The sequence below is a fragment of the Equus caballus genome, chromosome 12, assembly GCF_041296265.1.
Source record: "Equus caballus isolate H_3958 breed thoroughbred chromosome 12, TB-T2T, whole genome shotgun sequence".
Taxonomy (NCBI): Eukaryota; Metazoa; Chordata; class Mammalia; order Perissodactyla; family Equidae; genus Equus; species Equus caballus.
The window spans coordinates 239,315-265,006 of record NC_091695.1 but is presented as its reverse complement, the minus strand read 5'-3'; the positions used below and the strand labels follow the sequence as shown (position 1 = coordinate 265,006).

Sequence of the window (25,692 nt, the reverse complement as noted above, 5' to 3'; positions counted from 1 at the left end):
CTTTTGCAAAGACCAGAACTGGGATAAAATCCATCTCTCTAATGCATAGGCGCCCAGAGCTGGCTTTCTAGTGAGAAGAATCTTTGGTGTTGGTAGGGACAGTGGTCATCTCATGTGACTCCTCCTGGGAAAGAGGGGTGCTCTAGGCACATGAGGAAGAGGAGGGTACAGTTCATACAGGCCTCATTTAAATGCCTTTTTCTTTCTGTTACTTCCCACTTAAAAACATTATACATTAATAAAAGTGAGGTTGTAAATACTTCCATTTCTGGAGCCAACTTTCCAATTGCAGAAAGCGCAGAGGACAGAGGAGCATGTGGAACTGCACCGTTGTGCATTGGCCATCCAGACTGTGGAGCACCGCAGGTTCCGGGGCCCAGGTTCTTCATCAGCGATGTTATAAGGGAACAAAAGAAATGGAGGGGAGAACCAAACCTGGCGATTAAAAGAGACTTAAAAGATAGAGCAAAAAAAATTTTTTTTTTATTGAGTTAATAATAGGTTACAATCTTGTGAAATTTCAGTTGTACATTAATGTTTGTCAGTCATGTTGTAGGTGCACCACTTCACCCTTTGTGCCCACCCCCCACCCCACCTTTCCCCTGGTAGCCACTAAACTGTTCTTAGTCCATAATTTTAAATTCCTCATATGAGTGGAGTCATACACAGATTATCCTTCTCTAGCTGGCTTATTTCACTTAACATAATTCCCTCAAGGTCCATCCATGTTATTGCAAATGGGATGATTTTGTTCTGTTTTGCAGCTGAGTAGTATTCCATTGTATATATGTACCACATCTTCTTTATCCATTCATCTGTTTATGGGCACTTAGGTTGCTTCCATGTCTTGGCTATTGTAAATAATGCTGCAATAAACATTGGGGTGCACAGGACTTTTGGGATTGCTGACTTCAAGCTCTTTGGATAAATACCCAGTAGTGGGATGGCTGGATCGTATGGTAGTTCTATTTTTAATTTTTTGAGGAATCTCCATGCTGTTTTCCATAGTGGCTGCACCAGTTTGCATTCCCACCAGCAGTTTATGAGGGTTCCTTTTTCTCCACAACCTCTCCAACATTTGTTGCTATTAGTTTTAGATATTTTTGTCATTCTAACGGGTGTAAGGTGATATCTTAGTGTAGTTTTGATTTGCATTTCCCTGATGATCAGCGGTGATGAGCATCTTTTCATGTGCCTATTGGCCATCCGTATATCTTCTTTGGAGAAATGTCTGTTCATGTCTCCAGCCCATTTTTTGATTGGGTTGTTTGATGTTTTGTTGTTGAGTTGCGAGAGTTCTTTATATATTATGGATATTAAGTCTTTGTCAGATATATGACTTGCAAATATTTTTTCCCAGTTAGTGGGTTGTTTTTTTGTTTCAATCCTGTTTTCATTTGTCTTGAAGAAGCTCTTTAATCTGATGAAGTCCCATTTGTTTATTTGTTATATTGTTTCCCTTCTCTGAGAAGGCATGGTGTCCAAAAACATCCTTTTAATACTGATGTCAAAGAGTGTACTGCCTACATTTTCTTCCAGAAGCCTTATGGTTTCAGGTCTCAGCTTTAGGTCTTTGATCCGTTTTGAGTTTATTTTGGTGAATGGTGAAAAAGAATGGTCAATTTTCATTCTTTTACATGTGGCTTTCCAGTTTTCCCAGCACCATTTGTTGAAAAGACTTTCTTTTCTCCATTGTATGCCCTCAGCTCCTTTGTCGAAGATTAGCTGACCATAGATGTGTGGTTTTATTTCTGGGCTTTCAATTCTGTTCCATTGATCTGTGCACCTGTTTTTGTACCAGTACCATGCTGTTTTGATTACTGTAGCTTTGTAGTATGTTTTGAAGTCAGGGATTGTGATGCCTCCCGTTTTGTTCTTTTTTCTCAGGATTGCTTTAGAAATTCGGGGTCTTTTGTTGCCCCGTATGAATTTTAGGATTCTCTGCTCTAATTCTGTAAAGAATGTCATTGGGATTCTGATTGGGATGGCATTGAATCTGTAGATTGCTTTAGGTAGAACGGACATTTTAACTATGTTTATTCTTCCAATCCATGTACATGGAATGTCTTTCCATCTCCTTATGTCATATCCAGTTCTCTCAGAAAGGCCTTGTAATTTTCATTATATAGGTCCTTCACTTCCTTAGTTAAATTTACCCCAAGGTATTTTATTCTTTTTGTTGCGATTGTGAATGGTATTGTATTCTTGAGTTCTTTTTCTGTTGGTTCATTACTGGAGTATAGAAATGCTACTGATTTATGCAAATTGATTTTATACCCTGCAACTTTGCTGTAGTTGTTTACTTCTAACAGTTTTCCAATGGATTCTTTGGGTTTTCTATATATAAGATCATGTCGTCTGCAAACAGCGAGAGTTTCACTTCTTCCCTCCCTGTTTAGATTCCTTTTATTCCTTTTTCTTGCCTGATTGCTCTGGCCAGGACCTCCAGTACTATGTTAAATAAGAGTGGTGATAGAGGGCATCCTTGTCTCGTTCCTGTTTTCAGGGGGATGGGGTTCAGTTTTTGCCCATTGAGTATGATGTTGGCTATGGGTTTGTCGTATATGGCCTTTATTATGTTGAGGTAGTTTCCTTCTATGCCCATTTTGTTCAGAGTTTTTTATCATAAATGGCTGTTGGATCTTGTCAAATGCCTTTTCTGCATCTATTGAGATGATCGTGTGGTTTTTATTCCTCAGTTTGTTGATGTGGTGTATCACGTTGATTGATTTGCGGATGTTGAACCATCCCTGTGTCCCTGGTATGAATCCCACCTGATCCTGATGTATGATCCTTTTGATGAATTGCTGAATTCTGGTTGCCGAAATTTTGTTGAGAATTTTTGCATCTATGTTCATCAGTGATGTTGGCCTGTAGTTCTCTTTTTTCGTGGTGTCCTTGTCAGGTTTGGGTATCAGCGTGATGTTGGCCTCATAGAATGTGTTAGGAAGTGTTCCATCTTCCCTAATTTTTTGGAATAGCTTGAAAAGGATAGGTATTAAATCCTCTCTGAAAGTTTGGTAGAATTCCCCAGGAAAGCCATCTGGTCTGGGGTTTTATTCTTTGGGATGTTTTTGATTGCTGTTTCAATCTCTTTCCTTGTGATTTGTCTGTTCAAATTGTCTGCCTCTTCTTGAGTGAGCTTTGGGAGATTGTAGGAGTCCAAGAATTTATCCATTTCCTCTAGGTTATCCATTCTGTTGGCATATAGTTTTTTGTAGTATTCTCTTATAATCTGTTGTATTTCTGCAGAGTCTGTTGTTATTTCTCCTCGCTCATTTCTGATTTTGTTTATTTGAGCTTTCTCCCTTTTTTTCTTTGTAAGTCTGGCTAGTGGTTTGTCAATTTTATTTATCTTCTCAAAAAACCAGCTCTTTGTCTCATTGATCCTTTCTACTGCCTTTTTCATTTCAATAGTATTTATTTCTGCTCTGATTTTTATTATTTCTCTCCTTCTGCTGACTTTGGGCTTCATTTTTTCTTTTTTCTCTAGTTCAGTTAGGTGTGCTTTAAGGTTGCTTATTTGGGATTTTTCTTGTTTGTTAAGATGTGCCTGTATTGCGATGAATTTTCCTCTTAATACAGCTTTTGCTGTATCCCATATTAGTTGGTATGGCATGCTATCATTTTCATTTGTTTCCAGGTATTTTTTTATTTCTTCTTTAATTTCTTCAATGATCCATTGCTTGTTCAGTAGTGTGTTGTTTAGTCTCCACATCTTTGTGCCTTTCTCAGCTTTTTTCTTGTAATTAATTTCTAGCCTTATAGCACTATGATCTGAGAAGATGCTTGTTATTATTTCAATTTTTTTAAATTTGTAGAGGCTTGCCTTGTTTCCCAACATATGGTCTATCCTAGAGAAGGTTCCATGTGCACTTGAGAAGAATGTGTATTCAGCTCTTTCAGGGTGAATTGATCTATATATGTCTATTAAGTCCAATTGTTTCAGTTTTTCATTTAGCTCCACTATTTCCTTGTTGATTTTCTGTCTGGATGATCTGTCCATTGATGTGAGTGGGGTGTTGAGGTCCCCTACTATTATTGTGTTGTTTTTAACATCTTCCTTTAGGTCTGTTAATAGTTGCTTTATGAATCTTGGTGCTCCTGTGTTGGGTGCATAGATATTTATAAGCGTTATTTCTTCTTGATGAAGTGTCCCTTTGATCATTATATATTGTCCCTTTGTGTCTCTCTTTACCTCTCTTATTTTGAAATCCACTTGGTCTGATATGAGAATTGCAACACCTGCCTTTTTTTCCTTGCTATTTGCTTGAAGTATTGTCCTCCACCCCTTCACCCTGAGTCTGTGTTTGTCCTTGGGGCTGAGGTGTGTTTCCTGGAGGCAACAAATTGTTGGATCTTGTTCTTTAATCCATTTTGCCACTCTGTGTCTTTTTATTGGAGAGTTCAATCCGTTCACATTGAGAGTGATTATTGATGCATGTGGACTTAATGCTGTTAATCTGTCGCTCATTATCTTGTTTTCCTGTGTTTCTTGTCCTGTTTGCTTTAGACTACCCATTTAATACTGCAATTTCTTATGCTGTGTTTCTTAGATTTTTCCTTATTTATGATTTATGACTCTGTTCAGTACTTTATTTTAGTGTCTACCTTGAAGTTTGTATTTAGAATCTCGTGTATAATATAGTCTATTCTCTGGTGGTCTCTTACTTACTTGACCAATACTGATTTAGACCCTTTGCTCTTCCCCTCCTAAATAATTATTTTCATTTTTTTTATTCCAACTCGTCTTATTAATTGGTAGTTAGAGTGCTAAGATCATCCTTGTTTTGGTAGTTTCCTTACCTTTACCCTAATGCTATAATTGAATATTTGCTATCCTGTTCTGGTTCTATCCATCGATCTCCCTAGTCTGTGTATTGTGTTCCCTTTCTCTCTTTTTTCTTTTTTCAGGTATGAGAGCCTTCTTGAGGATTTCTTGTAATGGAGGGCTTTTAGTTACAAATTCCCTTAACTTTTGTTTGTCTGGAAAAGATTTAATTTCTACCTCATATATGAAGGAAATTCTTGCTGGATAGAGTATTCTTGGCTGAAGATTTTTATCCTTTAAAGCTTTGAATATGTCACTCCATTCTCTCCTAGCTTGTAGGGTTTCTGTAGAGAAATCCGCTGACAGTCTGATAGGGGCTCCTTTACAGGTCATTCTCATTTTTTTTCTTACTTCCCTGAGTATTCTTTCCTTATCTTTCCTTTTTGCCAACTTTACTACTATGTGCCGTGGGGTAGCTCTTTTTACATTGACAAGTCTAGGAGATCTAAAACCCTCCTCTACACACATTTCTCTGTCGATCCCTAGATTTGGGAAGTTCTCTTCAATAATTTCGTTAAGCACACTTTCTGCTCCATTTTCCTTTTCCATATTCTCGGGAATTCCTATGATCCTTATGTTCTTACTCCTCATTGAATCCATTATCTCTCGGAGATTTTCCTCATTTTTTAAAATTCTTAGTTCTCTTTCTTCCTCTGTCTGGCGCCATTCAGCCTGTCTATCTTTGATTATGCTTATTTTCTCCTCTATGTTGTCTACACGGGCATTCAGGGAATCCGTATTCTGTTTTATCTGGTCCATTGTGTTTTTCATCACAAGTAATTCTGTTTGATTCTTCTTTATGATTTCAATCTCTTTTGTGAAGTAACTCCAGAACTCGGCTTGTTTCTCTGTCTTTCTCTCTACCTCATTGAGTTTTTTGATTATAGCTGCTCTGAACTCATTATCACTTAGTTTACCTAATTCCAAGTCCTCAGGACTTAATTCTATGTTTTTATTGTTTTCCTTCTGGTCTGGGGCTTTTATAAATTGCTGGATGGTAGAGGAGCGGTTTTAGAGCAAAGAAAATTTTTGTTGAGCAAGATTAAACTGTGTCTAGGGTGATAGAACTATTTAAAAAACGATTTTTTGGTTTAACTCATGCCATAATTAATGGGCTTTTACAGATGACTACATTTTACTGTCTCATGTGACAGAAGAGGAACCTGGCCCCAGTTGGGCACAGTGATTTGCTTCACGTCTAAAAGGGAGCAGGCAGGAGAGCCGTGGTCAGACCCGTGTCTCCTGGCCTGCGCCTGAGGTGTCTGCTCCCTCGGCAAGCGCGAGCTTTCCATGATGCTCGTTTTATCTTTGAGTTCACTGAGTTGGATGGACTCCCAGCAGAGCCGACTACGTATTGGAGACTGCTTTGCGTTAATCTGTTCTGTTAATTGCTTTTCAAGCAGTCTGGGCTCTGACTTTGTCCTGTACATAGTTAGTGGTTGTAGTTGAGGCGCTGTGAAGATCTCTGACTTTTGGATTCACAGAATAAAGTTATTCTTTTGCTTTCTACCTGTTTTGATATTATAAAGTCAGTTACATTGTTCAGCACTGTTAAAATGCTCTAAAGTTGCAGTTAAAGCTATAAAATAATCTTTACCTTTTTTATTAAATTTCATTTTTTCCCAATAGTTCTTTTGGCACTGATTTAAATTACTTTTTTTCCACATGTGTAGTGCTTTTTCTATTCTTAAATAGACTGGGTGTTTGAAAATGGGAATTACATGATAGAGGTTGGCATGAAAAATAACCAGTTAAAGTCTCAGAATTCTGAATAAAAACGTAACAAATTCACCCTACTCAAAGAGATTTAGGGTTAAATTATTTAATATTTCAATCCAGTTTGAGAGAAAATAGATTTTAATGAAGGCTATGTAATAGAAATGTTGATTTCTATATGTGACAGTGACATATGTTTGTCACTATTTTTATTTTTGAAAAGAGCCAGGATTTCAGGCTCAATTACAAGTAATTAACAACCCAACCAAGTGCCACAAGAAACATTTAATTTCTCTTGGTATTTGTAAGAAGTCAACAATTCATGCCACTGTTTCACTAGTAATGCCTCTAACAATTATTTACTGTGGAAATAATAGTGTCAACAATGCAGAGTAGAAGTTAGAATTGTCTGTTATTTATCTTGAGGATAATAGTGTGTGTTTTTAACTTCAACAAGCTGTGCATTTATAATGGTACTGGAGCAGGAGGTGTGGAAAACCAGCTGGATAAACTCTTCATCTCAGGAGAGCTCCTCTTTCTTTTGGGGCCATCAGAGGACAGGAGAGTTTTGCCTTGGTCATCCAGACTGGCCCCTCCCAACCCTTAGAGTCAGAATGTTCTGTGGAGGCCGCTGCTCCTGCTCTGAGGTCAGGCCCTGCTCACATTTCCTCCCAGCTCCTCCACTCCATCAGTGACAAGTGTGAAATGCCTGTTTCAGTGGTACTTCCCTATGAAAGGAAACTTCAGGTCTGCTTCAAAAAAAGTAGATCACTGATTTTCAGACTTGGAGAGCTCACAGACTAGTAAAAAGAACTTTGGAAGCCCAGTTTAGATTTGCTAACTTTTAATTTTGTCAAGTAAGGGCATGAACAAAACAATGGTTACACCTGCTGTCATTATAATTTAGAACAGAAAGGAATTTTGACACTAAAAATGGAGGCTTGTACTGTAGACCAAGAAAGTTGGTGACAACGCGCGTGTGCACACACACACACACACAATTATAGTTATATCTCTTGTTTCATCTTGGTTGGGTGAAAACAAGGCATTGGATTGGAGTTTGGACTAGCGTTTGGAAGTCTTGTGCTAAGCGATTTGTTTTTAAAAAGTGAGATCTTTGAAAGGTGGGCCTTTTTCAAGTTCCTTAAAGAATATGTGTTGGGGTGTGGGGCCTCATCTTATGTGCTGCTCTATATCAAGGCAGGATATAGCTGTGGTTAAGAACATGGTCTCTGGGGCCACACTGCCTGGGATATATATACACACACAAATGGAGATTTATTGTGAGGATTGGGCTCACGTGATTATGGAGGCTGAGAAGTCCCACTGTCTGCAGCTGGCAAGCTGGAGACCCTGGAAAACCCGTGTTGTAGTTCCAGCCCAAATCCGAAGACCTGAGAAGCGGGGGAGCCCGTGGTGTAATCCCAGTGCAGGGGCAGGAGGAGACACATGTCCCAGCTCAACAGGTGGGAGGGGAACAGATCCTCTCTCGCTCAGATGTTTGTTCTGTGTAATCCCTGAAGGGATTGGAGGAGGCCGCCCACCTTGGAGAGGGCAGTCCACGGTGCTGAGTCCACCAATCCAAATGCAAGTCTCATCCAGACACACCCTCCCAGACACACCCAGAAATGTTGTTTAATCTGGGCCCCCCATGGCCCAGTCAAATTGACACACAGTCAACCATCACAAGCATCTTCCTGATAGAGTGTTGTGAGGGTTGAATGTGTTACTATTTGTCCATACTTAGAGGAATGCTGGGCTACAGGAGACACTAAGTAGATGCTCTTGTCCGGCGTGCAGCAGGTCCTCAGCAGATTTACTGGATGGATGTGGAAAGGATAAGTTTCATGTCTGTGGTAGGATGCTTTGGATGCTTTTGCTGTGGACTCTGGCCCTTCAAGGATGTGGCAGTTAGGCAGACGCACACGGCATCTCCTCCCTGACTACCATCAGTTGGTGTGCCGTCTGTCCTGGCTTCTCCCCAGTGAGTGGCGTCTGTGCCAGGAAGGCCAAGTGAAGAGAGCACCAGCATTCAGTTCCCTCTTGTGGGCGCCCCTCGTTTTGGTCAGACATCTCAAGACGCTGTCACTAGTCACAGACTGGCCTGGAGGAGACTGGAAGGATAAAGGAAAATCTGTTGTCAATACTGAAAAATTATGTCTAGTGGTTTTGGTTATCACTTGGTAAGCCGAGGCCTTGGGAGATAGAAATGGAACTTTTGTTGATGGAATAAGTTTAAACTTAATATAGATAGATCTTACTATTTTATACCAAAAGAGAGAAAATGTAGTCTCGGTTAGAAATGTCTAAATTATAGAATTTTAAAAATAAAGGCTATCTTGATATGATCACATATGTAAACAGTAAAGCAAATCAACTATAAATAAAAATGATTTGAACATCTTGGCTCTCTTGTTGAGTTTTGGTGCTTCTAAGAGGGTTTGAAAATTGTCTACTTAGACTAAGTTGCATCTTTTTTTGTCTTAGTGGCAATTAGTTTAATCATTATTCAGTCCTAATAGAGATGCTCGATAATTTCTTTTTATAAGAATCTGAATGAACAAATCCTGCAATAGTGATGTTCATAGTAATGAAGTCAGACTTCTGTAGTAAAACTTATGCCTAAATCAGTCACCAATTAATATGAATTAAGAGTTAGTAATATTTGTTATTAACACTGGCAACATGTTTGGCTTCTTGGGCCCCCCGCACAGATACCTGCAGGTTTTAGGGCCTAATCGTGGGAAGAACATCAGTGTCTGTGAAGCATGGCACAGCTTTCCCCAGGGCATTTTCCTCATCTCTCCAGTCAGGGGGGAAAAATGATCAAGTTAGTGATATTACCATTTTGCGTAAATTAACTTAGTGCCCCAAGAAGGCGTTTAGAGCCGGTCAGTATAATGACGCTGGTCCTCCTCATCTGCCACAGCTCTTGTCAGGTTCCCTGGGGCTCACCTGCTGCCATCTCAAGTGATGCGCATCTGTAGAGGAGTTCGTGAACGAGTCTGGTAACGCATACTGGGAAACGAACATGCAGGAGCGGGACTTACCAGCTAGATGATGATGAAGAACTTGGTTTCTGATTCCACGAGGGCTGGGTCCACCCGTCATTTCTTCTTTGGTTTTCCTCTGCGTCTGAAATTGCTCCGGGGCAAAACCTTCAAACTCTGGAGTGATCTTAAGCTAGAATTCCCTCAAGGTGTTCTTCAGAGCCGTGGTTCCTTGGGATATTACTGGTATCGTGCAAAAAAGAAAAAGAAGAAAGAGTTCCGCAGTCAACCAGTTTGGTATTTTCTAGATTACTCAGTACTTCCGTTTATCACAGAGCTTTTCAGAGACTTTAGTGTACTTGTCTTTGCTGGGAATCTCCCATAAGAGATTCCCTGAGCTGTTTTGAATACAAATCTTTTTCGCCTCAAATCATCTCGTGAGACTCGTGTTTACTGGAACAGATGTTGGACATGCTTATGTTCGCTTATTCGCAGTTTTGGAATTTGCAGTTTGTCTGGATGTCTCTAATACGAGATTATTTTCTTTTCAATCTAACAAAATATCCTCCGAGATGCAGAATGAATGGGAAGGTCTCTGCCTATCATAAGCAACAATGTAGGTGGTGCAAGAAGGTTGGGGCTGCAAATGTGAACTTCAGGAAGACACTGAATCTAGAGCTTGGCCTAGGATTGTGCTGTTTGGTCCTTAAATGAAAAGTCTTACATGCTCCTCTTGTGTGTGTGTATCTTTTGTGCATGTGCTTGTATATGTGTTTGTGTTGACTGCCACAGACTTTACAGCATTTTTATTATTGATTAATAATTTACACATTAAATAATTTATTTTATATATATACACACACATGGGTAATTTTTATATAATTGCACAAATGTGGTCCTGGATTGTATGTAGGTTTGTGTTTTTTATTGCAATCTCCCCCAACACACACACACACAGTTTTGCTTGGCTGTCCGGTATTCATTTACGTGTTTTTGATCATTGTTTATTTGTTTAATGTATCTTTATTGGATTTTGATATTAAAGCAATACTGGTTTCATAAAACAAATTAGGAGATGTTTTGGTATATTTTGAAGGCCTGAATTAGTTTAAAACATTAGAATTACCTATTTTTTTAAGTTAGCTAGTACACAGCTGAATATCCAGGCCTGGTGTCTTTTTCAAAAGTGGGTCCTTTTATTATGTTAATTTGTTTAGGTTTTCCATTTCTGGATTAATTTTGGTTCTGAAATTATTCTCATATATGTGTGTGTGTATGTGGGTATATATATATGTATAATATGAGCATATATGTATGAGAAACTCTTGTTCTGTCTCTGCTCTCTCCTCTCAGCGTCTCAGCTATACTTGTAGTTAGATTTGTAAGGAATCTTAATGGGAAAGTGTTCACTTTGCAACTATGCTGAATAAGTCATCTCCCAAACCGCATGCGTAACCGTGGGAATCGGCAGACTTCAGGGGGAGCTCTAATGCGAAGCTCAGTGGTCTGACCGATGCTAAGAAAGCCAGCTGAGCTGCCCAGGTGCTCACTGGAGAACGACGGTTGAAGAAAAGAGAGTCGTTGTAAGAAATGTGAACTCTTCCCAGGAAGATAGAATAAGTTTACCACAAGTGGGAATGTAAGAATTTGTTTTTATCATGGTTTAGAAAAAAGATATGACTCGGAAACCTCTTAATTAGATTTTGTGCACTTTGATGATAATCATGATAAGTAACATGTATTGGCTGCTGACTGTGTCCCAGGATGTGTTCCAAATACTCTATGCGGATTGTTGTCTTTAAGCCTCAGACGGCGATTATTACTCTCCTCATCTCAGAAAGAAGGAAACAGGCACAGAGAGGTAGGGCACTTGCCTAAGTTCACACAGTTGGGACAAGGCCGTCAGGCTCTGAACCGGCTGCCCCGCCTCCAGACCCACACTCTGAATTGGGACCTAGGAACACCTTCCCAGGGAGGGTTCGGTTTGCTAACTTGGTAAGGGAGTGACTATCAGATAAAGCATTCAGTATATGTTTGTGGGATAGATGTTGAGTGATTGAGCAAATAAGAGAGTAATCAGCTATGATACTAAGCAGAAAGAGAAAAGTACTCCATAGAACTTGGGAACAGTGACATCTTAGTCATGGGACTGTCACTTAGAAGGGTTCACAGTGAAACCTCTCCGCATGACGAGAAGCCTGGTAACGCCTGTTTCTGGCCCTTCTGGCCCCTCCCCAAACCCCTGTTGCCGCTTTTCTTTAGTACAGAATCCCGTGTCTCCAGGCTTTCAACTCCTCTTGGGCTGTTAGAATGAAAGAGTAAAACCTAATCTGAAAATTTGGAAAGGTTTGCTAATAGGATTGTCCTGGTTGGGAAGGTCAGTTGTTGGTGGCTGCTTGTGTTTTCTGTGATTGAGTATAGGCCATCTTGTGGGATGAAGTTTTTAAACTTATGAATGACCCCATCCAGAGGGTCCGAAGGATGCCAGGGCGTGGCGAGGAGAGAATCCTGCAGATGTACTTTCTTTGTGCAGATGGTCTCTGTGCGAGGGTCCTTCTTCATGAGGGGAGGTCACTGTGTCTGTCCCACCTGCTGCACGGGGATTGTGACGACAAAATTGGAAGGAGATGATGAAGCCTTATTTACAATACTGAAAATTTATAAACAACCTATATCTTAACAGTTGGGGGGTTATGGTTAAACAAATTATAATACCACATCTTAGTGGAAATAATATGCAGCCTTATCCAATATGGAAAAATGCTTTAATATAATGTTAAAGAGAGAAAGCAGGTGCAAAGTTGCACTTGCAGTGTGCTCACAGGTCTGAAAAGCGAGCAAGTCAAAGCTTTCCTAGAATGCAGTCCGGAGGTCAATTTGCCCCAGCGGGATCCTGGTTTTCTCGATGTGGGGGACGTGCATGTGGAGACGGCTGAGGGAGGCATGAGATTCTCTTTCTTTTCTTTCTACTTTTCCAAATTTTCTGTAATGATCATGTAAACCAAGCTTTTAAAAAAGGAAAGTGAAATTATATCCTGTTAAAATAGGAGAAAAATCAACTTTACTTTTAAACCTGTTTCACAAAGGATTTGAAAGCAATGAACTTTTTTCTAAAAAAAGAAAACAGTTGTGAAAGATCTTTGAAAGTTAAATGCTTCGACAGTAAGCAGAACCTTCTGTTTGCTGGCATCACTTCAAGGAAGGGCCGTTTGATTCTGTTAACTGGTGCATTTCATTTTAAAAAGTCCCGGGAGAAGCCGTCTTAGGCAAGAAGGTACAGGCGCCAAACTTCAGAACTGCTGGGCGCGGGGGTGTTTAGCAGGTGCTTCAGCATGGCATGGTGTTTAACCCCCCCCTTCTGGCCTTCTGGGAGTCAAAGCCTCGCAGGTCTCGGTGAGTTAGAGCTGCACTGGGTGATGTTTGCCCAAGCAGCACCAAAGAGAGAGTTCATCAACAAACTCAGAAGAGAGAAGCAGCTACTGTGTGGTCTCCTGTCTGTTGGGGTCCCTCTGGGAGGACGGAGCCCACCCCAGACCTGAGGATGGAGCAAGACCTATTCCTTCCAGCGTGGAATAGAGAGCCTTGGATCTGAGGTCAAGGGGCTTGAGTCATACGTGGCTACAGAGTAACTCTCAGTGTGATCCTGGCCAAGCCAGCACTGGACCTCCCTGGGCCCTGGGTTCCTCATCGTGAAGTGGGGATCATAACCTTTATCTTCTTCCTCACAGGTACTGTGAGGAACAGGCAGGACGAGGGTGTGAAAGTATTTTGCAAACTCTAAGGGGTTCCGCAGACGTGTGAGATTGTGACAAGACATGATCTGCAGGCGTTTCTCGGTTCTAAGCAGTACCTGGGTGCTCTGAGTACATCCACACCTACCCTGGGCTGGACACATAATGATAACCATCACGATACCAATACTAGCTAGCATTTTTGGGCGCTGTGTGCCCCCGCACTGTTCTAAGTGCTTTACGTGCATCACCTCATTCTAAGTAGAAGAAGGTTATGGGTTTTTGGGGGGGGAAAGAGATTGGAGAGTCAATGGGAGTTCATTGAGAAAAACAAGAACTCAGTAATTTGATTAGAATGGTGTGGGGGGTTTTTTCCTTGAAAAAAATGGATTTAAACAGAAGAGTCCAACCTGTTTGATGGCAACATTCTAATGTGTCTGCTGTTTGCCTCTGTGGCTTTGTTTCTCTCTTTAGATAACTTCCTCTGAGTCCCAGGTGCTGTGTTAGAGTTTTAATTTCACGGCTTGTTCTCTGTGATGTTCCAAACAAACATAGTAACTTCTGCTACTTTCTTCCTATCCTGATGGCCACTTCTGACCATCCCTCTTGCTACTCTTCAGCTGTGGTGCCTTGTGCTCCATCCTTCCTCCTGCACTCCTGCTTCGCCATACAGCTTCCACAGCCCCGTCCTTCCTACCTGCATTAGTTTTCTGTTGCTAACTTCACATCTTAAAACAACATACACTTACGATCTCAATTTTCAGGGTCAAGAGGTTGGGCGCAGCTTCTCTGCACAAGGGTCCTCTGCACAAGGGCTCACAAGGTGGCAGTCGTCACTGCAGCTGGGCCATGTTCTCATCTGAAGGCGTGCCTGGGAAGGATCCGCTTCCGAGTTTACTCAGGTTGTTGGCAGAACTCATGTCCTTGTGGCTGCTGTATTGAAGGCCCTGGCTTCTCGCTGGCTGTCAGCTGGAGGCCACTCTCAGCTCTGAGCAGCCACTTGTAGTTCCTAGAGACTGCCTGCAGTTCTAGAAGCCACCCACAGATCTTTGCCACGTGGGCTTTCCCAGTGTGGCTCTCCTTGATGGAGAGCAAGTCTGCCAGCGAGATAGTCTTAGATAAGATGATACAAGCACAGGAGTGACGTGCCATCACCTTTACCATGTTCTGCTCGTTAGAAGCAAGTCTCAGGTTCTGCTCATACTCAAGGAGAGGGTCACACCAAGATGTTACTACCAAGAGACAAAGATCATGGGGATACCTCAGCATCCGTGCAAGACACCACCTATATCAACTTCTACTTCACTGCTTTCCTTCGAGTGTGTTTTAAGCTCTCTGTAATTCGGTTTTGCCTTGCTTCTCCCAATTACTTTCACTTTCTTCTTAATAAATACCATCTACCACTCATTTCCCTCCTCAAAATTTTTCTTTCCTTCTTATCCCTTCTATGACACAACTTTAATTAATATAGATATATTTTATTTATTAGCATTGACATAATTTTTAAATCTTGCATATAAAACAGAAGTAGTTTTCATTGAAATTAAGAGTTCTTAACTGTTTTTCTGCTTCTGAATCCTTTTGAGAATCTAATTAAAGCTATAGAGACTCACTTCCCAGAAGTGAGGCACCCAGCCCTGTCGTCTGCCGGTCACCACTGCTGCGCTGCAGACTCCCCCGGCTCAGTGTTGTCATTGTGTTATGCTCATGGGTTGGGGGATTCAGACAGAGCGCAGTGGGGATTGCTTGTCTCTGCTTCATGATGACTGGGAGCTCAGGAGGGAAGACCCAGACAGCCGGGGTGCTTCAAATGGTTGGGGGCTCGAATTATCCGGAGGCCTCTTCCTTCGCTGTCTGCTGCCTGGGCTGGGCTGACTGGGAAGCTTGGCTCGGCTGGGACTTTTGACTGGAGTGCTGACACGTGGCTTCTCCATGTGGCTTGGGCTGCTCACAGAGTGGAGGCTGGGTTCCAGGAGGGAGCATATGGAGAGCAGGCCTTCCAAGAAACCAAGTGAAAGCTGCCTGGCCTTTCATGACGATGGCGTTACTTCTGCCAGAGTCTAATTGGTTGAACAGTCTCAAGCCTGCTCAGGTTCAAGGGGAGGGCACACACCCCTCGCCTCTCAGCGGGAGGCATATAGGAGAATTTGCAGCCATTAAACATGGACAAACACAAGCATTATCCTGAACTCTGAAAATTGAAAGGGACCATGAAGGATGATCTATTTCAGTCTGCTACCATGGCTCAACTCCTCTTTACCACTTTCCTTTCATCCCATGCCTGGACCACTGTGGGTGTCTCCTCACTGGCCTCCTGTCATCCACTCTTGCCCTTTCCAGTCTATTCTTCACCCCATAGCCAGAATGGTTGTTCTAGAATCCGGATTTGCTCCTGTGCATTCACCCATCCTCACCTCCATCCCCATACTCCACTTCAAACCAGATTTTCTGACTTTAAACTCTTGGCTTGTTTGTTTCTGTCAGATGGTTCTAATGTTTTTAGCTAGTAATGTAGAAAGTTCTAGAAGTACTTTTTCTTTCTTTTTAATTTGAATTATTATTTAAGGGCATCTAGCCACCTCTGGGGTCATCAACACCATCCACACCACAGAACCATGGGAAGGGACACCAGAGAATCAGTAGGCAGGTGGTGGTTTCTCTTCTTCTTCTTCCTTTTTTTTTCTTTTGGTGAGGAAGATTAGCCCTGAGCTAATATCTGTTGCCAATCTTTCTTGATTTTTTTTGTTTTTCTGCTTGAGGAAGATTAGCCCTGAGCTAACGTCTGTGCCAGTCTTCCTCTACTTTATATGTGGGTTGCTGCCACAGCATGGCTGACGAGTGGTCCACGCCCAGGATTCCAACCTGTGAATCCTGGGCTGCCAAAGCAGAGTGAGCCAGACTTAACCGCTACACCACTGGGCCAGCTCCTGTTTCTCTTCTTGAGTGTGAAATTTCCAGCTTTCTGACCAGTTGTTCCCTTGCCTCCTTTCCGATGGGGTCGCCACTTTGTGTCCTGTCCACTTGCCTTTCTGCCCACAGTTTCTCACTGTAGCATCAACAGTCTGTATCTCTGGAGGTGCTCTCAGCACCACCAGGCCTTGTGAGCAGCGACTCTAGTCCTGGGTGGGATGTGAATAGTTCTTCTTTCGGAAATAGCCTAATCTGAAAGACATCCCCTTTGCTATTTGAATGGCATGAATGATAGTGTCAGAAATCCTTTTAAATCCAGCAAGATAAATTTGTCTCCTGGGTGCCATCTTCTGGACATACGTGACCCCAGTCATTCTGCTTGAGATGCCTTCGGGTCCTGAATAGACATCTCCCTCAGACACACAGTCCTTTTATTCTCCGCTTTGGGTTCTTGGATGAGGTGTATTTTGGTGTCGCTGGCCATGGCAGGAAGATACGTTCCTCTTTGATGCAGGCTGTGGCTTTCACAGTGCAACCCTTGTGGGTGGTACAGAAAAACGATTTAAAACACAAGGTGTCTTCCCCGTCTTTGCTTAACCATCCATCCCTCAGAGACTCCTCGCCAGCCCTGCCCTGGAGGTTAGCTGCAGTGTTTGCGTGTCATCATCACTGAACTCATTGTTTGAGTGTGTTAATGAGTCTTCTGTGCTGGGGTAGAAGTTCCGTGACGTCTGAGCGCGTGGCCCTCTCTTGTTCCCCCTTCTCTCCAGGACCTCCCACAGCAGGTACTTAACGGTTATCTGAGGCCTGACTGGTTGATCTTTTGTTTCACAGGGACAGACAATCTACAGGCCACTGTCACCCCCACCCCAGAGCCATTTCCTCACGGGAAATTGTTACCGATGTCACCAACATGGCCTTTCTCAGAAGTCCAGTCTTCCTCGGCAGTGGACAGGATCAGGAGTGCGCTGGGACCGTCCCCTGACAACGCCAGCGTGCTGCTGCTCACCCGAGCACCTGAGCCCGGGACCCAGCGCAGAGCCAGGGCTCACGGGGACTTCCCTTCTCCCTCGTACCAAGGAAGTGGACACAGCACCTCCCTCAAGCCTCCCAAGGATTCCTCTGAGTCTTTGGCCCAGCCAGGACCTCAAGGGGGAAAAGAAGCAGCTGCCGTGTCAGGTTTGCCCCACACCAGCATGCTCCCCGGGTTGTCCACTCTCCCATCAGTGTCAGCCTTGAGCGCTGTCCTCCTCTCTCAGCCAGTGTGGGTAGGGACTCCTTTCATTTCAAAACAGCGTTCCCCAAGGTCAGACGTTCTCCCACTGCTCCCCTCAGCTTCATCCTCCCCATTGGCTCCAGTCTCACCTCATTCCATCATCTTTTCTAAGCCAGCAGAGCGACCCACCAAAGTGCCTTTATTCCCCCAAACAGCCCTGACTAACTCCTCTTCAAGTCAAAGCAGAGCTAATCCCTTAAGCCCATCTGCCGAGAAAATGAGCCATGCTCCGTCCAGAAATGCCCGGCATTCGCTAGGCATGCCTCGTCTAGGTCTGTCTGGATCCTCCACAGAGCAGTACTCTGAGCCGTTCCCCACAGAGCGTCCTCACTCAGCAGGCTCCCCCACAAGTGAGATTTTGAGCTCCGAGGCACAGCTGGCCCATCTGTCTCCCCCTCCCCTGCGGCCTGGACGTCTTCAGCTTCCGGGTGAAACCCCCTCCTGGTCAGTGTTGAAAGTCGCCTCCAGTCCTGCAGCCACCCCGCCAGTGGAAGCTGAGGTGGCTGAAAGAGTGCACACACGGGTGTCTTTGCCAGCTTTCAGGAATGGAGCAGCAGCAGCCATCCGAGAGGCCAGGCCTTCACTTTCCCAGACTGTGGGGTCTGCAGCAGTAGAAAGGACCAGCAGAAAGCCAGTGCCTGCTACTGCAGACAACTCTGCTAAGCCCCCACTCCTGTCCCCAGCTCCTGAGAATTCCGAAGGGCCCACCCTTTCGGCAGGACACTCATTTTCCCCTGTGGTGCCTTTCTCTCCGCCTCTCACCACGTCCAGCCAAGGGCAAGCCAGCCTTTCCGGGGCGGTTCCTGCACCGCCGTCAGACAGCTGGGCAGCAGACCCTCCCGCCACGCGGGCTCTCCTCCAGCAGGCACAGAATCATGCCTCCCCCTCTGCCGTGCCCTGAATGCCAACTCCTCAAGAGGAAGGCGACGCCAGATCCCTCCTGCTGCAGCTACAGACTTCCTGCTCTCAAGCAAATTTCCTGGTCTTCTTCCTTCAGCTTGGACTTTTCCCCCGCACAAAGAAGAGGGCCTGACAGCTGTTCTAAAGAAAAATGAAGAGGCAAATTTGACAGTTGCTCTCCAGATGCATCTAAGTAAGGAGATTCCCAGTCTTCACACTGTAAATAGACTCACTTCTACTTTTAGCATTGATCACGTTCCATCGACTGTCGTTACAACACCAAGAACGCTTCTCCTTCCTTCACAATTACCTCCACCTTCCATCCCCTCTGTACGATCCTCCCAGACTGTTTCCCCATCTCCCAGCTTTTCCAGCACCAAGCCAGAGACTCTCACAGCTGCGATGGGCCATTCTGAGTTGCCAGTTTCAGCTTCCAAACAGGTGACAGCATTTCCCTCCTCTGGCGAGGTCTATGATTTCTCAGCAACAGGAGATGGGACAAAGCCATCATAGATCTTTTCTGGAGTTCTTTTTCGCCAGAAACGGGATCCCTTCCCACAGAACCAACAATGTATGGCCTGCTGCAGCAAATGAATTATGACTTAAATGAGCACATAATTAACTCCACAAGTTGGAAAACTCATTCAGCTTCAACTACTGCTGCCAGCGGTTTAACGTCAGCTGCCAGTACAATCAAATCTCAAGCTGTCAAAGATACCACTGGGCATCTACCACCTGCAGAAGCCTTTGGCATTCGGGATCCCGTCCTTGGCACAAGCTCCAACCAACCCTTTCAACAGTCAGATGTTGCTGTGGTTGGGAACCACACAGACTTCTTGTCCATAAACAATAACAACCATTTGGGAGATTTCCAAACAGCTGAGGTTGAAGATTACCCATCTACAAGTCAACGGTCTGTGTCTCACCACCACCTGCAGCTGCCTGCCCATCCAGCACAGCCTCTCTTGTCGACTTCTCCAAGTCTAAGTTCCACAGCTAGCTTGCAGGACATGCTTTCCAGTGGAATAGATACAAATTCCCAAATTCCCAGTGACATCTATCCATCTCCTGTGATAAATGCTTCCACACCATTCCAGAGTATCCAGAGATACCTCTCTGCTCCTGAGTCTCCTCCTCTCTCAACCAGCGCCTTATTCAGGACCCCATCCAAAGTACTGCTGGCTTCTCAGCACCCTGAGAAATGGACAGGTGCAGCCACTAATGCAGGTAGTTTGTTTCCTGGCACTAAAAAACAGGTGTGGCTGCTTCAGTGGCCAAAGCATCTTCAAGCTCAACACAGGCACCCCGCTTTGCTCAGAAGGAGCAGGCACACCCTTTCAGGATGGAGACTGAGTTAGCAGCCCCACTAGGCATGTCCTTGATTCTCTGCTGAGTTGATTTTTTGGAAAGTATTTACAATTCAAGCGTCCTTATTACCAACTGTAGCTTTGCTATAAGTGGCATTCTCATTATGGTTAATCAACTTAATGAGCCTAAGGCTGTTTTGCCTAAATTCAAGAACACAGAGACTTTTCACCCGAGCAAACCCATAAGTTACATCCATTCATCACCATGACAAGGGACCTGTGCACTGTGGGCCAATGACAGACTTTGCTTTTTCTCTCTTTGCAGTGGACTCCTCAGTGTCGTCCAAGGCAGAACCAACAGCAGCAGCAGCAGCCACCTTGTTTTGGAGGAAACCAAGCTCACCGGCCATGTCTGCAGCTCTAGTTGCTAAGGGTACTGGCGGCAGCTCTTCAGCTGTGGCCTCAGGATTAGTCAAGAGCAGTTTGACCACTGCTCTAGCTAAAAATGTCACCAACACTGCAGCATCTGGCCCAAAGGTGACACCGGGGGCAGCCCATCCAGCCTTCTTGTTCACAGCAGCCTACATGTCTGCCAGAACGGCACCCCCTGTGAGTGCTCACACAGCCATGCAGGGGGATGTGGGCACTGCCTTTGGCCTCCTGTCCACAACACACCTCCCCAGGAAACCACAAGCCATGCACATAGGCCTCCCAACCCCCGCCCAGCCAGACAGTCCCAGGGCGTCCACCACACGCCCGCTGACAGGCCCAGCAGCCTTGACGTCCATTACCGCACCCGTGAGGGCGACGCGGCTGCCACCTGTGCCAGCAGAAAACACAGATGCTGCTCGTCCCGCCGTGTCGACTGCTGTGGTCACGACAGGCAGAGTGGCGTCCAACCTGGAGTGTCAGATGTCCAGCAAGCTCCTGGTGAAGACAGGTAAGAGTCCGCTGTCCTGATTTTACTGAAGAGCAGCAAGCTCATCCCCGCCTCAGAGAAAAAGAAGTATTAGATTTCTTTGAGACCAGTGATTCTCACCAGGGGTGCTCTTTCTCCCTGCCCTCCCCCACCCCCTTGGGGATGTTTGGCCATGTCTGGAGACGTTTTTGGGTGTCTACAACTTGGAGGACAAGGAGGGTGCACCTGGCATCTAGTGAGACGGAGACCAGGGAGGCTGCTAAACATCCTGCAGGGCACAGGACAGTCTCACAACAAAGAGTAATCCAGCCCAAAGTGCCAGCCATGCCGAGGCTGAGAACCCCTGATCTTCACGCAGTGACGGAGCAGAGGAAGGAGTGTTAAGGGACACAGATTTTAGTCCTGGGATCAGTCCTGGTATCAGAGGCCCCTGGCAAACCAGTTCTGCCAGTGACTCTGAGAAAGCAAATGCACACTGAATTTTGCCTGTAGAGCAAGTCAGTGATGTCCCACATGAATGAAGGATGTGATTAGTAAAATACAAAATCTTGGGAGGTACCACAGAAATCAGAAAGGCTTTTTGTCTCATATTTTCTCAATCAGCAGATACTAAAGGTACAGCCGCGGTACTCTCTGTGGGTGCCTGGGATCTCCTTTGGTCTTAAAACAAGGAGACCTTCTTGACAAAGTTGGGTGCTGGGCGCTGTCTTTGCAGCCCCCCTCCCAGTGCAGCAGGCAGGCCAGACGGATGGTGCTCGGGCCGCGCAGCAGTGTGCCGTGAAGAGCGTTAGACACGTTACTGGAAAGAGCATGCCAGCCTTGGATGCTCGCATCCTGCCTTCCTCTTCACCTCACCAAGAATTAAGTGAAATTATATCTCAAGACATAGCCTACTCTAAAACGGGAAATTGTGAAACTAGGCATCGCAGAAAGTACAGTGTCTCTTTCTATTTCTCAAGAAATGATACCATCTGGTTTTCCACTCCCCCCCCCCCCCCCCAGATCTGTGCTTCCTCCTCTGAGGGGCGGATGGCCCCAGCCGCTAGGTGCAGACGTCTGGAACATCCTCCCCGCCCCTTCTTCACAAGCCCCTCACCCCAAGCCACCCCCAATCAGTCACCAGTTCCTTTCAGTTCTGCCTCCTGAGAGAAGGTGCCCCTTCTCTCCACCCCCACCGCCTCTTCCCTCGTTCACACTGTCATCGTCGCTCACCTAAATTTCTGCAACAACAGCCAGATTTATCTCTCTGCCTCCGGACTCCCCCCTCCAATCTGTTCTCCAGTCTGCAGTCAAGGGAACCTTCTGAAATGCATGCCTTTGCTTAAAACCCTTCACTTCCTGTCGCCCCAGGACCAAGCCTAAGCTTGTGTTCTGAAATAGTCACTTCCCTCCCCTCTGTTTGGCACTGTCTTTCCTCTGGTGGGTGTGGGTGGGGCAGTCCCTCCCACCTTAGCCGGCTCACTCCCGTTATCCTTCAGGACTCAGCGGAAGCTCAGTTCCTCCAGGAAGCCTTCCCTGATCCCCACCCCTTTGCCCAGGTCGGGACTGGATGCTTCTCCTGGGGCCTCCAGCAGCATCTTAGGCTTCCCCTCCAATAGCGCCATCACCTGCAATCGCAGATGCCTCTTCTCTGTCTCAGGTCTCCAACCCTGTCTCTGTCCCACTTGTGGGGTGGGGACTGCACCTTCCTGATTCTGGGCTGTTTAGGCCACAGCACCTGCTCAGGGCCTGCACTTAGGTAGGCCCTCTGGGAATGCTGCCCAGGGAATGTCCTTGCATGCAGACCCTCAGGGCAGGCACCGCTGAGCCCAACTTCCAAAGTCAGAGGCAGCATTGGTCAGAAATGAAGTGCCACCAGCATTCTAGCTCTCTCTCCACTAGGGCCACCCAAATGGCCAGGCCTTCTTTCCTTAGGCCTTGAGTGGGTCCAACAGAGCTGCTTCCCCAGGGCCCCCTGTTGTTGGTGGACCTGCGCTCAGCAGCTTCGCTCAGAAGCTGCAGAAGGTGGTGGTGGGGCTGGGTGATTGGAAGGTCTGTGGCCTCAGCTGATTGCCGCGCTTCTCTTCTCCCCACAGTTCTCTTTCTGACCCAAAGGAGAGTGCAGAGCAGTGAAACCTTAAAGCTCAATATAGCCAAAGGGCTCACGCAGGCCTTGCGGAAGGCCTTCCACCAGGGTGACGTCTCGGCTCACGTAAGACCCTTGGTTTTGTAATCAGCCAGTCCCTGCACGTCTTCCTCCTGGGTCCCAAGTAGGTTTCAGATCGTTCTCCTCCTCCCTGGGTTCCATAGTCACACTGGCCAGAAGGAGGATCTTGCTCATTTTGGCTAATAGCTAATGCATGGTGGCTGCAGAAAAAGGTCACAATTTGAGACGGAAAATTGAGGCTAATGGCCTTATGTCTATGTTTTTTTTTTTAAAGCCTGGATATACTGTTTTAAATTGTCTCTTTAGCCTGTTGTTTGGGGAATGTATTTAGTATTGTTAGCGTAATTCTCCAGAAACCACCCATTGCTTTTCCCTTTCTCTTCCTAAGCGTTGTAAAGAGTTGGTGATTTATTTCTGGACATTTAAAAATTATTCTGACTTGTAAATTGAATCCAGCTTTGCTTAAATTGCCAGCCACAGATGGGGAAGTAAACATTTTTTCTCTCCAAATGCTTTAATGCCAAGTACTGTTTAATGACTGCTAGCCGATTTCGATGGCTAGCATCGTCCACGCGATGGAGGCCTTGCTTTGTGCTCTTTTGGTTTGACTCCAAGTTTTAAAGCAGTAACTGCGATTGGCAGCCAGTGGACGACCCTCTGCCCCACTTAGCAATGTTGCTCTGTCTCTTCCCTTGAAGCTTAGTGGTCCCCACACCCCCAAGAAAAGGAATGAGGTTTGGGAACCTAGTTCATTGGTCACTGTCAGCCTCTTTTATATAATTCTGAGGGAAAAAAAAGAAAGAAAGAAATGCATCCCATGAGAAGCATCTGTGGTTTCTGCACCAGAAACGTTATTTGAAAGTCGAAAGTGTGCATGTTCCCATTTGGTTGCCTGATAGTTTTCACTAAACTTTGGTCATTTGCAAACTACCTTCACAGTTTTTGCCTTTTCTGCATATCATCGCAGACCACTGTGACAATTAGTACATATTAGTTTTTTAAAAATTAGCTCATTTTTTAAACTTCAATACATTTCTTTAGAAAGGATATTTGATATTGCCATCCTAAATGGAAATCAGGATTATTTGCCACAAGTAAAAAGTAATCATAAAAATGAGAATAATAGGAACATCTTGTTAAATTTAAGCTAGACATTGTTCCTTGCAGGAGGCTCTGTGGCTGAGCTTGGTGTCCCTTTGTTTGTTTGTTTAAAATACAATTAGCAAGATTTTTTTTTTAGTGCCATTGAGTCAATTCCAACTTCTAGTGACCCTGTGTACAATGGAGCAGAACCCTGTCCAGGTCTTGCTGCGCCATCCTCTCACCTTCCAGCACTCTATCGGACAATGCTCTGCTGCTATTCACAGAGTTTTCATGGCCAATTTTTCCACGAGTGAGTGGTCAGGTCCTTCTTCCTAGTCTTTCTTAGTCTGGAAGCTCCACTGAAACCTGTCCACCATGGGTGACACTGCTGGAGTTTGAAATCCTGGTGGCAGAGCTTTCAGCATCACAGCCACACGCAGCCACCACAGTGTGACAGCCGCCATGGTGTGACACCCGACAGACAGGTGGTGTGGGTCCCTGAGCTGGGGAAAAACCTGGGCCAAGGTGGTGAGAGCGCTGGATCTTAACCACTAGACACCCAGGGCTGGCTGGATGAGAGAGGTGTTGAAATAATCCCCAAACTGAGACTTGCTCCTTGAGGCGTGCAGAAGGATTGGAATGGAGTAGTGTGCTGTCCACGTTCCTTCCAGAAGTATCTCTTGTTTCACCTAAAGTCGTCTGAACATCACCTGTAGGAGACAAAGTCGTGGAGAGCACACAGTGTGGAGGAGCCAAAAGAATATCCAGCCTGTTGGAGAACCAGTGGTCTTGGTGTCTTTGGCAAATACTCGTGCCACTCGTAATGGAGATTCAAGAGTAAGAGGGGGGAAGTGGGTATTTAAAACACCCTGAACTATTAATGTAAAACACCAAGAGAGCAAAACAAAATAAGAATAAAATGAAAAGCTTCAGAATCTTCCAGCTGTGTCAGAAAGAACTCAGATTATCAGCATCCCTTAGGACTCAACTGAAAGAGAAACTCTCTACAGCCCATCCCGCCTTGGCCTCCAACCAACTCACAAACCAAGGATGGAGTTAAGTCTGAACAATTCTTCACTCAGCTTCTAGAGAGAGGAATTCACCTCATTTGCTCCATGACCCCTTTCCTGAAAGTACCCCCACTTAGCCCAGCAGTTCTGCCTTTTAATCTTCGTAAAAGATGAGAAATATAATAAAGCTGTTTTCCCCAGCATTCTGTTCCCTGGAACTCTCTCTTGCCGCCGTCTCCTGTCGCCTCCTTGAGTGATGCTTGGTGCTCACAGGGTTATACAGGGGCGCTTAAGGAATCCAAATAGAGACCACAGATTTAATTCTATTCCGATATAAATTGTATTTTGTATACAATTGTAGGTTCGATATAAATTGTATTCTGATATTTTGAGACTTGCCAATCCACTATGCTTTATAGGATTGTTAGAATATTTGTTGAATGAGAACATCCTATTGCCCAGCCATGCTAAATAACATTTGTAGTTCTAAGAAACACCAAGAAGAGCTTAACGTACTGTGGAAATAAACACTGAGTTCTGTGGGTCCATTTGTCTTGTAGGTGGACATTCTGGAACATTCTCATAACATCACCGTTGGTTATTATGCTACCAAAGGGAGGCTGGTGTACTTGCCTGCCGCAGTGATCGCAGTGCTGGGTGTTTATGGGGTCAGCAACGTCACTGCAGATCTGAAGCAGCACACCCCAAACCTGCAGTCTGTGGCAGGGCTCGCCTCCCCGTGGAACCCCCAGCCCGCAGGCTACTTCCAGCTGAAAACAGGCAAGTAACTCAGAAAGAGAGGGCTCCTGTCTGTTCTGGGATCAGGGATGTTCGAGGAGCACACTTGTTTAAAAACTCCTTTGCTAGCTGCTC

At 44.9% G+C, this 25,692-nt stretch overlaps 1 protein-coding gene and 1 long non-coding RNA gene across 3 annotated transcripts in view; one reads left to right on the top strand and one right to left on the bottom strand.

Moving 5' to 3' along the window:
- Positions 1–25,692, top strand: part of KIAA1549L (KIAA1549 like) — a 274,273-nt gene that overhangs the window by 135,849 nt on the left and 112,732 nt on the right. For both annotated transcript variants that reach the window (XM_070229192.1, XM_070229191.1), the window contains exons 2-5: positions 17,013–17,357; positions 19,987–20,601; positions 22,656–22,771; positions 25,380–25,599. In XM_070229192.1, coding sequence (XP_070085293.1) covers positions 17,013–17,357; positions 19,987–20,601; positions 22,656–22,771; positions 25,380–25,599 — 1,296 coding nt within the window. The remainder of the gene's footprint in view (positions 1–17,012; positions 17,358–19,986; positions 20,602–22,655; positions 22,772–25,379; positions 25,600–25,692) is intronic.
- LOC138916554 (uncharacterized) overlaps positions 7,375–25,692 on the bottom strand; it is a 28,122-nt gene continuing 9,804 nt past the window's right edge. The window contains exons 2-3 of the long non-coding RNA XR_011423800.1: positions 9,598–9,780; positions 7,375–8,661 (exon numbers count right to left, since the gene is read on the bottom strand). This is a non-coding gene — a long non-coding RNA (uncharacterized lncRNA). The remainder of the gene's footprint in view (positions 8,662–9,597; positions 9,781–25,692) is intronic.